At 39.5% G+C, this 12,527-nt stretch overlaps 1 protein-coding gene and 1 long non-coding RNA gene across 2 annotated transcripts in view; both read left to right on the top strand.

The window, feature by feature from the left end:
* Positions 1-12,527, top strand: part of LOC307117027 — a 527,365-nt gene that overhangs the window by 210,463 nt on the left and 304,375 nt on the right. The window lies entirely within an intron of this gene.
* The window catches only part of arhgap22b (Rho GTPase activating protein 22b), a gene marked incomplete at both ends in the record, with an annotated part of 50,131 nt that continues 42,884 nt past the window's right edge, over positions 5,281-12,527 (top strand). The window contains one exon of the mRNA XM_079801656.1: positions 5,281-5,323. Within this exon, the coding sequence (XP_079657782.1) occupies positions 5,281-5,323 (43 nt within the window). The remainder of the gene's footprint in view (positions 5,324-12,527) is intronic.

The raw sequence follows: 12,527 nt of genomic DNA, 5'->3' as shown, positions 1-12,527 counted from the left end.
TGTAAACATAGTTTTGGGAGTCTCAAAGGGCACGGTTTGACAGGCGTGCACAGGGAGAGAACAAAGCGCTTTATTGGAGAGGGTAGAGTATATTTGGGAATTGGCAGGTCAGCGGTGGTTACCCTGCGCCTGAAGCAGCAGCTCTCTGCCCCGGTGGCGGTTGAATGAGGTTTTTATTGCTGTCTCATTTAGGTCTCCGTCAGGGTGCTGCAGCCTCCCTCCCTCCCGCCCCCATCCTTACTGAGGACCAGCTGCGGTCGGCAGGGCTGAGCCGACGGAATCGCATTGGTGGAGCCGCTGCTATTATCTGCCATACTGGGGGTGGCTTAGGAACAAGACACGGGAAGAAAAGGAAGACAAGGGCAGGAGGAGAAAAAGGGTGGGCCGAATGTTAAATGGAGATTTGAGACGGGCAATTTGAGTAATTTAGTTCAGTCAGTTTGCAGTAAAATAACACCAGGAATGTTTTTTTTTTTTTTTTTTTAAATATGAGTATGACGCAGTCTACGTGAGAAATGATACTGTTTTATTCACAATCATTAGACTCTGTCACCCTTACAACCGTTTAAAAATGAGTTTTTTCTTAAGACAATTCTTATCAAATAAATAAATACATGCATTAAAGGACATTTCACCCCCCTACAAAATAAACCCCTGGTATCATTTACTTATTTTCCAAACCTGCATTACTGTCTACACACACACACACACACACACACACACACACATACACTCACCTAAAGGATTATTAGGAACACATACTAATACTGTGTTTGACCCCCTTTCGCCTTCAGAACTGCCTTAATTCTACATGGCATTGATTCAACAAGGTGCTGAAAGCATTCTTTAGAAATGTTGGCCCATATTGATAGGATAGCATCTTGCAGTTGATGGAGATTTGTGGGATGCACATCCAGGGCACGAAGCTCCCGTTCCACCACATCCCAAAGATGCTCTACTGGGTTTAGATCTGGTGACTGTGGGGGCCATTTTAGTCCAGTGAACTCATTGTCATGTTCAAGAAACCAATTTGAAATGATTGGAGCTTTGTGACTGTGCATTATCCTGCTGGAAGTAGCCATCAGAGGATGGGGACATGGTGGTCATAAAGGGATGGACATGGTCAGAAACAATGCTCAGGTAGGCCGTGACATTTAAAACCATGCCCAATTGGCACTAAGGGGCCTAAAGTGTGCCAAGAAAACATCCCCCACACCATTACACCACCACCACCAGCCTGCACAGTGGTAACAAGGCATGATGGATCCATGTTCTCATTCTGTTTACGCCAAATTCTGACTCTACCATCTGAATGTCTCAACAGAAATCGAGACCAGGCAACATTTTTCCAGTCTTCAACTGTCCAATTTTGGTGAGCTTGTGCAAATTGTAGCCTCTTTTTCCTATTTGTAGTGGAGATGATTGGTACCCGGTGGGGTCTTCTGCTGTTGTAGCCCATCCGCCTCAAGGTTGTGCGTGTTGTGGCTTCACAAATGCTTTGCTGCATACCTCGGTTGTAACGAGTGGTTATTTCAGTCAAAGTTGCTCTTCTATCAGCTTGAATCAGTCGGCCCATTCTCCACTGACCTCTAGCATCAACAAGGCATTTTCGAAAATACAAAAAACTTTTACGCGTCATCACAGTCTGTGAAAAGGGTTTATTAGAAAGGTCTAAGGTTTTATTATAAAATATTAAATTATGATTAAAAAACTGACTGTAATGTCTAAATTTTTGTCAGGAAACCTTATGCATCCAATGACAGAGAAAAAAAGTACTGTACACTTCTCTACACCGCAAATCACTTTACAAAATATAATAAAATAATATAATTTCTGCCTCATTCTGTGATGTGTAGCACATCCGATCTCAAAAGAAGGTTATTCAAACACTCGATTAAATGTTCTCTTTTGTTGGACAACAGGTTTGTAAACGCTTCTCATTGCAAGTTTGGAAAGATGTTTGGCACATGTTGCCGTTTCACACTCAACTTGATTCTATCAAACCCTGGTGCATTTGCGTAGCCTGGCTTGGCCCTCCTACGTACTTCCGATCAATTTTCATTTTCATTCAGTACTCCGTCTGGGATTACGGTATATTCTCTGGTTTTCGAATTTGAACCGGTTCAATCAGTGAACAGAGGGAGTGGCTGAGAACGATGACGTTGATGTCGTGCGCTAGTTTGAGATGACATACGTCGCGACCAAACAATAGCGATTGGTTATGGCAGATCCAGATCCAATAGTTTTAAACTTTAAACTTTTAATATTTTTGCGGCAAAAAAAATCGAAATACCGACTTATATAGTGATAACCGATTTCAAAACACTGATTCATGAAGATTCGAAGCGTTATGAATCAGTGAGTCGAATCATGATTCAGATCGTGTGTCAAACCGCCAAACTGCTGAAATCATGTGACTTTGGCTGATTCGATACGCTCCAAAGCTTCGTGCAGCAGTGTTTTGAAATCGGTTATCACTATATAAATCGTTATTTCGTTTTTTATGCCGCACCAAAAATATTCTCGTCGCTTTATAATATTAATATTGAACCACTGTACTCACATGGACTGCTTTAAATATGTTTTTAGTACATTAATAGATCTTGAGAGTGTAAATTGCTTTGCTCCCTATGCAGGCGTCACTGAGCCATCAGATTTCAACAAACATATCTTCATTTGTGTTCTGAAGATGAACGGAGGTCTTACGGCTTTGGAACGGCATGAGGGTGAGGAATTAATGACGTTATATACATTTTTGGGTGAACTAACCCTTTAACAAGATTATAATAATGCATTAGTAAATGTTGAAATTAACAGTAACAAAGATAAATAAATGCTTTATAAGTGCAGTTCATTATTTCTTCATGTTAACTAATGAACCTTATTGTAAAGTGTTAGCATTAGGGGTCGACCGATATGGATTTTTTTAGTGCCGATGCCGTTTTTTTTTCATCAGCCTTAGCCGATGACCGATACGGGCTGCCGATTTTCTCCCTCAATTTACAACATAAAAATGACACAATGATCAGGATGATAACAATTTAAAATTCATTTTATTGAACTAAAAAAAAACTATATTTAACAAATAGTAAAAACAGGTGAGGTAGAACAAGAAAAAAAGAGTTCAGTGGTGAAAATAAATTCTGAAAATAAATATTTAAGCATAAATAAAATAATTACACTATTGCACAGTATCAACAAGCAAGCAGCATAATAAAGTGCAAACTGACTGTACTATACTTAATTTTAAAACTATTTACAACCTAGTCATTTAAAGGGTTAGTTCACCCAAAAATGAAAATTCTGTCATTAATTACTTACCCTCATGTCGTTGGACACCCGTCAGACCTCCGTTCATCTTCAGAACACAAATGAAGATATTTTAGTTGAAATCTGATGGCTCTGAAAGGCCTCCATTGGCTCAATGCACTTTACACTCTCAAGACCCTTAAAAGGCACTAAAGACGTCGTTACAAAGTCCAACACCGTTACAAACATCATGAAGTTCGAAGCTTCATGATGCCGTGTTTTGAAATCGTCATCGCTATATAAGTCGTTATTTAGGGTTTTTTTGCGCACAAAAACTATTCTCGTCACTCCATAAAGTTATTTTAGAACCACTGTAGTGAGATGGACTTTGTAACGACGTCTTTAGTACCTTTTAAGGGTCTTGAGAGTGAACCGTGCATTGTGCCAATGGAGGCCTTCCAGAGCCATCAGATTTCAACTAAAATATCTTCATTTGTGTCTGAAGATGAACGGAGCTCTTACGGGTGTCGAACGACATGAGGGTAAGTAATTAATGACAGAATTTTCATTTTTGGGTGAACTAACCCTTTAATGGTTACACTCTAAAAAATGCTGGGTTAAAAATAACCCAAGTTGGGTTGAATATGGACTAACCCAGCAATTGGGTTGTTTTGACCCAGCGGTTGGGTTAAATGTTTGCTTAAAACAACCCAATTGCTGGGTTAAAACAACCCAATTGATGGGTTAGTCCATTTTCAACCCAACTTGGGTTATTTTTAACTCAGCATTTTTTAGAGTGTAGGTGCACTTAACTTAATCTCTTGTAGAGCAACACCAGCAGTAATTCAGGAAAAAAATCTCCCAATGCTGAAACTTCAGTCTTTCGACCTTTTACCATCGTGTCAATTCTCAATTGATTTTGAAGACGGTGAGAGCTGCCCTGTGGACGCCTGTCTGTAAATAATGCAGGGAAAAAAAATATCGGCGAACGCAGCAGCCTTGTATCAGCCGATGCCGATACACGTAAAAATCGCAAATATCGGTCCAACACTAGTTACCATTATCTTTATATATTATATTTATATATTATGCTTTACAATTATTATTGCAATTTTGTAATGAAAATAGTTTCAATGTGTTTATATAAATATATATATACACATACATACATACACTCTAAAAAAAAGGTTCTATATGGCACCAAAAATGGTTCTTTGCTCGTAATCATAGGGGAACATTTTTTAGTACTATATAGCACCAATTTACGAGCCAAGAACCATTTTTGGTGCCATATAGAACCTTTTTTTTTTTTAGAGTGTACAGACACTTTTTTTTACGAACCTTTATGTTAGATGGAATTAATCGCAATATATAATTAGTTATATAATATCAATATAAGCATGTAAAATCATTTTTGAGAACCACTGTATTAGACCATATCAGCAGCACCTAACACATTGAGAAAACAGCCAGATAAAGGTGAGAGATTCATTTGTGAATAACTTGAATACTACTTTACCAGTTGACTAGTTACTTGCAAAATAAGTCCAGGACTAGTCCAATAGTGCACATCCCTAATGGAGATGTGTGTGCACACATATGAAAGAGGCAAGCAAGGGTGAGATTCCCCAGAGATGGAGGGAGCGCGAGTATACACGACTGTGACCAATTAGAAGGCGGTTGGCTTTGCTCTTCTGGGCAGCCTGCTGTAATCATACACACACCGACTGGTCAATGTATGAGTGCATAATGAATAATGCAACGCCTGGTGGGTGTGGACCAGCGTGCGTGTGTGCGTCTGCGAGTAAGAACCGGAGAGTGAGCATGTGCACGCGTCAATGTGTGTGTGTGAGGAATCCCTCCCCCAGCCCCCAACCAGCCGGTGCCTGCAACATGAGGTCAGCGAGCTAGAGCGAGAGCGCGAGGAGGAGAGGAAGAGGGAGCCACGGAGGAGAGGAGCAGGAGGGAGAATGTACAGAGAGAAGATCTGAGGAAGAGGAATATGCAGAGCAGAGGAAGAGCAGCCCATCGATGGCAGCCATGCTGAGTCCAAAGATCCGACAGACCAGGAGAGGTACAGTACGATGCATTTGTATTTCATCTGTCACCTCTCAGGGGCCGCGCCACACACACACACACACACTGTACGTGCTTTGATCTCACAGCATCTCTGCATCAGCTGCTCTCATCACATTGGCTGGATCTGCTCCTGATACTTTAACTGTGGATTAAGCAATTGATCAATCAAAACTATACATATATTTACGTATTCTTCATGGCATAATCTCACAAATACATAATCACATTTTTATGGGATTACATTTCATAATGTGCAGCTGTTCCTCATCCAAATGCTGTATAAATTAGACATTTCTAAATAGAGGGAAACATACATGCTTCTCATTAAAATGTAATATGCTCATAAAAAAGCAGCAAATTACAAAATGTATTCAAAAAAATTAATTGTCCCATAAATATGTGACTGTGAACATCGGATATGCCTATTTGTGACATATATATTGCCTTTGACTAGACTAATGAAACTGAAATGATTGGCTTTTTATTGGTAATAAAAATGTTGTAGCTTCAGTGTATATGTTTACATCTCAACTGATGAAATTAAACTTTATTTTTGGAAATAAATACCCATATCGATCGACGACTATGCCTGTCCAATTGATAAATCAACCATGTTCACCATCAAAAATGGGATTTAAAACAAGCTGCAAGACACAATCTTTAAAATGCACTCAATGGCTGAGGAAAACCCACAATACAGCTCTCATTGTGCTGTGGCTAACCATACGACGAACCACGTCCAGCGATGCATGTTACACCTCAACAGATGAACATCAAGGCACACATTCCACTATCGTCCGCAGCAAGCCTTCTACACACACGCCCACAGCGGCCGATCATCATTCATCAGCAGCCTACAGCACAGTCTTGGGTGAGATGTGAAGTACGGGCAGGGGAAAATCTGAAGCACAAGGCTTCATTCATCATGCATCAACTTGATGGATGACGGCGTGTTAATAACCGAAGCTCAATGCGTTTGAAGAAGCTGAGTGATTTACCCTTTATGTATTCTCATAGCTCCCAGCCCATCCCCCATCCGCTGTATGCTACCTGCTGAACATCAAGGCATCTGCTGGGAGGAGATGTTCAAGCACCAGCCATCAATTCATTTACACGGCTCTCTGGAATTCTTGCCTCTGATTGGTCTGTCAAGATGTACAAATGTGCTATTTTCATTTGTTGCTCTACTTTCTTATTCAAAATAATATTTCCATATATTTGGTAAAAGCCATGTTATACGCCGGATAATATACAGCCTGTAGTGAGGACATTTTCACACCAATAAATAAATTGACCGGTATTGCCGATAACACTGGGTCATGGGGGCCTCAGGGAGTCGCTATCAATATGTGTGGTATTGAAATCGCTCTTGAATGCGGACTTGCTTTTCACTGACCGCACATTTTACAAGATAAGACTTCCAGATCTGTTGCGGGCCCATGGGTGTTGGAACCATTGTATGGCCCACCCACTTTTTACGATCAATAATATTGAACCCACTCACTTTTATCGTCTCTAACATTCAGCACATGTCTGTTTACCTACCCCTAATCGATAAACACTAATTATTAAACACGTTAGACGCTTTATTTCCACTTTTCTAATATTTTCTTCATTTTTATTGAAAATAAATACCTTTCCGATCTGATATGTGATGTGATGGGAAAAGGGAGAAGATTGAGCTCGGCGAAAGCCGGACTCGAACCGCGGGTCGATTTGTGTCAAAACTAGATGCCGTGCGTCTTACCCCTACACTACTGCCACTCTCAATGATATGGCGATTTCCGTAATTTTGTCTTTCCGAACTATACGTTTAGCAAGCAAAGCGGCATATTTGTACTTATTGGCATCTACTCCAGTAAAAAAAATTCTGAGGACCCCCCCACATTTTTTTTGCTTCTGACGCCATGTGCGGGCCGCACCATATCTTCCGCCATCTTGTTGTCAGTCGTCTCTCTTTACTCTCGTCACGTGATTGTGAAGTGAAATCCCAGTTGTCCTGAATTAAAGGGTTAGTTCACCCAAAAATGAAAATTCTGTCATTAATTACTTACCCTCATGTCGTTCGACACCCGTCAGACCTCCGTTCATCTTCGGAACACAAATGAAGATATTTTTGTTGAAATCTGATGGCTCTGAAAGGCCTCCATTGGCACAATGCACTTTACACTCTCAAGACCCTTAAAAGCTACTAAAGACGTCGTTACAAAGTCCATCTCACTACAGTGGTTCTACAATAACTTTATGAATCGGCGAGAATAGTTTTTGTGCGCAAAAAAAACCCTAAATAACGACTTATATAGCGATGACGATTTCAAAACACGGCCTCATGAAGCTTCGAAGCGTTATGAATCAGTGAGTCGAATCATGATTCGGATCGCGTGTCAAACCGCCAAACTGCTGAAATTTGGCGATCCAAACTGCTGATTCGACTCACTGATTCATAACGCTTCGAAGCTTCTTGAGGCCGTGTTTTGAAATCGTCATCGCTATATGAGTCGTTATTTAGGGTTTTTTTGCGCACAAAATCTATTCTCGCCGATTCATAAAGTTATTTTAGAACCACTGTAGTGAGATGGACTTTGTAACGACGTCTTTAGTAGCTTTTAAGGGTCTTGAGAGTGAACTGTGCATTGTGCCAATGGAGGCCTTTCAGAGCCATCAGATTTCAACTAAAATATCTTCATTTGTGTTCTGAAGATGAACGGAGGTCTTACGGGTGTCGAACGACATGAGGGTAAGTAATTAATGACAGAATTTTCATTTTTGGGTGAACTTACCCTTTAAATGTTTATTATTTCTATAAAAATGCAAAAAAAAAACAACATTAGGTGTAATCGTGAGGTAAGTTTTCAAGAATATATCACTTCAAAATTCCCTGTTTATATCCTTTTTGACCCCCGCGGAGCACCGTACGGTTGCGCTTCGCTGTCATTTGGATGCGTTTTAAAGATCTTTTATTACTGTATCATTACTGTATATAATATATTTCATCACCACTCAAAAAATAAAAAGAATAAAAGCACGTAAACAATTTGACATGGGCCATTATTACGGCAGCAATTATATAGTGAACCATTATATTACCATTAGAATTACCATTATCATGTAAATAAGAGGCTGTATTCACTTATTTCCGTGTGGAATAAAATTACATCCTTTATTTTGAGATAAAATACAAGACAGAAAATAATTTTAACTATATATCTTCCTATTTTTAAACAGATTTAAATAAATAATAATTAGGATATTATTTTTCTATTATTAAATTAAATATGCATTTACTCTTATTATACCAAGTATATGACATTTAATTTACAGCATACAATCATGTTATTGACCACGTGAGCAGTGCGTTCCCAGGTTCGTAGGATCCCAAAACTCAAAGGCTTAACAGTAACTTGGTAATTTTCGCAAAAAATAAACCCTCTCTGAATTGTGTCAGGGTCTTGCATCACCCTGAAGGGATTTGTTTTGCAATAACGGCCAGCTGACTGTACATTATACTTTCTTTATTTCCCACAGGATATTACATTAATGCATATGACAGATGCATTGATCCAAAGCAATTTGCATTGACATTGCAAGGTATACATTTTATCAGTTTATCATGCATTTCCTGGGAATGCAACCCATAACCTTGAAGTTACTTGCTTGATGCTGGAATATTACTATGCATTTGGTTACAGTCATATAAATAATCTATATATATATATATAGATAGATATATACACATACATACAGTCAAACCACAATGTATTCACACTTTTTCTCACTTTATCACAGTTATAGTTTAGAAAATGGTAATAATATATGACAAGAACTCAAGAGCGTCAGAACAAATTAATCTTGATAATGTCAGATAACTTTGATGGAAAGGGATGTAATGAATTACAATCAGCCAATCAGCTGTTAAATTTAAGAACACAATTAGATAATACCAATTTAGCTCAACCAATGACCAAGTAACGCTTCATTTTGTTCAGTCTGTGGTGTCAAAGGTTGCATTAACAATTAAAGAAAAAAAACATTTTGCTCCCAAATTTGAATCAGTTTTACTGGTAGTCACTGTATGAAGAATGTTTGGGTATAATATGTCACAGTTTACTTTATTGTGCTCTCCTCACATCATAAATGAACTATAGTGTCCTGCACACACTGGTAAAACATTATATCTGGTGTCTGCATCATTTTTGGTTTGATTGTAAATCTAGAACACAATTTCTAAATATAATTTTCTTTTGAATAATAACATAAAAGCCAATTATTTAATTTAGGAAAGAACATACAATACAATATAATATCACCCCTATTTTTCTTAAATGCAACAGCCTTTATAATTTTAGAAAGGGGTCCTTCACATTTAGGGGTTGATGGGATTAAAATGTTTGAAAGGTTGTGTTTTATAGTTACTAATCAAATTCTGGGGTGGAGTTTATCTAAGGTGCCAAATGTATATGCCACAAAAGCGGCGCCAGTGCCACTGTCATCATGCACAACTTGAAAACATTCTTTCCACTATATTTTAATTGCAACTTTAGAGGCAACTATTCTCCGAGTTGATCCCCTCCGTGCCAAAACAGGCAGTTTTAGTGACCACATCCTAGAAACGCCCCTGACAAAGTGGGAAGGTATGAATCATCGTGTAGAGAGATTTGCACACTGGGTGTCTGCACTCTGTTCCATCTGACTTCGGCACTGAAATGCTCAGTCCTTTCAAAAACTGATTGGCACAAAACATTTGAGTGCAGTGAGGACTTTCTGTCATGAGCTCCACAAATTTACAGCTTTGAGGGAAGTAAAACACTGCATGTTTGTAGTTCTGCTAAACACATCAAAGCCGAAAGGTTCCATTAATATCCACAGAAATAAAATTAATTACTCATACAAGCGAATATCACACTGTTGGTGTTCACCTGGGATAGAATAAAATGCTAATTAATTCTACTTTACTGAAAAATAAACGGCAAATCATAATTAATAAGTCAATCAAATCTAACCACCTAGACAAAACTGCAAAAAACCTCAAAAGTTCAATCCAAAGGGAGATGTTTTATTCAACAGAATAAACCAATCAAATAAACCTAACCCTAACCCTAACCCTAACCCACTTTCCAAGCAAGGTTCGTTTGGAATACAATCGTTTTTTTCCGGATCTAGTGTCATAATTTTACTAATTTAAAAAATCTGCAGCCATGGAATAGGCAAAAAAGGTGTCGATATACTATTTGGTCTACCATAGTTTTCCGCCAAATATGGAAACCTGTAAATATTTTTATCCTGCTTCTGTTACAAATTTGCGGGGACCAATCACAAACCGGCCTATCCACCTGCCGCGCTATTGGCGGGTTTAACACAATGACGGATACAGAAGCGATGGTTGAAGGACTATCCAACTGCGTACAGAGTCATTTGAACTATGCCCGTTGATCACGCCTCTTGTGGTCTGATTGGTTAAAGGACTATCAAATTGTGTAGAGTCATTTGAACCATGCCCGTTGATCATTGATCACGCATCTTATGGTCTGATTGGTTGAAGGACTATCCAATTGCGCACAGTCATTTGAACTATGCTGGTTGATCATGCCTCTTATGGTTTGATTGGTTGAAGGACTATCCAATTGCGTAGAGTTATTTGAACTATGCCCGTTGATCACGCTTCTTATGGTCTGATTGGTTGAATGACTATCCAATTGCGTACAGAGTCTTTTGAACTATGCCCGTTGATCACGCCTCTTGTGGTCTGATTGGTTGAAGGACTATCCAATTGCGTACAGAGTCATTTGAACTATGCCCGTTGATCACGCCTCTTGTGGTCTGATTGGTTGAAGGACTATCCAACTGCGTACAGAGTCATTTGAACTATGCCCGTTGATCGCGCCTCTTGTGGTCTGATTGGTTGAAGGACTATCCAATTGCATTCAGAGTCATTTGAACTATACCTGTTGATCACGCCTCTTGTGGTCTGATTGGTTGAAGGACTATCCAATTGCATTCAGAGTCATTTGAACTATGCCTGTTGATCACGCCTCTTGTGGTCTGATTGGTTGAAGGACTATCAAATTGTGTAGAGTCATTTGAACTATGCCTGTTGATCATTGATCACGCCTCTTGTGGTCTGATTGGTTGAAGGACTATCCAATTGCGCACAGTCATTTGAACTATGCTGGTTGATCACGCCTCTTATGGTTTGATTGGTTGAAGGACTATCCAATTGCGTAGAGTCATTTGAACTATGCCCGTTGATCACGCTTCTTATGGTCTGATTGGTTGAATGACTATCCAATTGTGCACAGAGTCATTTGAACTATGCCCGTTGATCACGCCTCTTGTGGTCTGATTGGTTGAAGGACTATCCAATTGCGCACAGAGTCATTTGAACTATGCCCGTTGATCATGCCTCTTGTGGTCTGATTGGTTGAAGGACTATCCAACTGCCTACAGAGTCATTTGAACTATGCCCATTGATCACGCCTCTTGTGGTCTGATTGGTTGAAGGACTATCCAATTGCATTCAGAGTCATTTGAACTATACCTGTTGATCACGCCTCTTGTGGTCTGATTGGTTGAAGGACTATCCAATTGCGTACAGAGTCATTTGAGCTATGACCGTTGATCACGCCTCTTGTGGTCTGATTGGTTGAAGGACTATCCAATTGCACACAGAGTCATTTGATCTATGCCCGTTGATCACGCCTCTTGTGGTCTGATTGGTTAAAGGACTATCAAATTGTGTAGAGTCATTTGAACTATGCCTGTTGATCATTGATCACGCCTCTTATGGTCTGATTGGTTGAAGGACTATCCAATTGCGCACAGTCATTTGAACTATGCTGGTTGATCACGCCTCTTATGGTTTGATTGGTTGAATGACTATCCAATTGCGCACAGAGTCATTTGAACTATGCCCATTGATCACGCCTCTTGTGGTCTGATTGGTTGAAGGACTATCCAATTGCGCACAGAGTCATTTGAACTATGCCCGTTGATCATGCCTCTTGTGGTCTGATTGGTTGAAGGACTATCAAATTGTGTAGAGTCATTTGAACTATGCCCGTTGATCACGCTTCTTATGGTCTGATTGGTTGAATGACTATCCAATTGCGCACAGAGTCATTTGAACTATGCCCGTTGATCACGCCTCTTGTGGTCTGATTGGTTAAAGTACTATCAAATTGTGTAGAGTCATTTGAACTATG

The sequence above is a fragment of the Gobio gobio genome (assembly GCF_949357685.1).
Source record: "Gobio gobio genome assembly, chromosome: 20".
Taxonomy (NCBI): domain Eukaryota; kingdom Metazoa; phylum Chordata; class Actinopteri; order Cypriniformes; family Gobionidae; genus Gobio; species Gobio gobio.
Note: the sequence above shows the minus strand (reverse complement) of the source record. Positions and strands in the feature narration are given on the sequence as shown.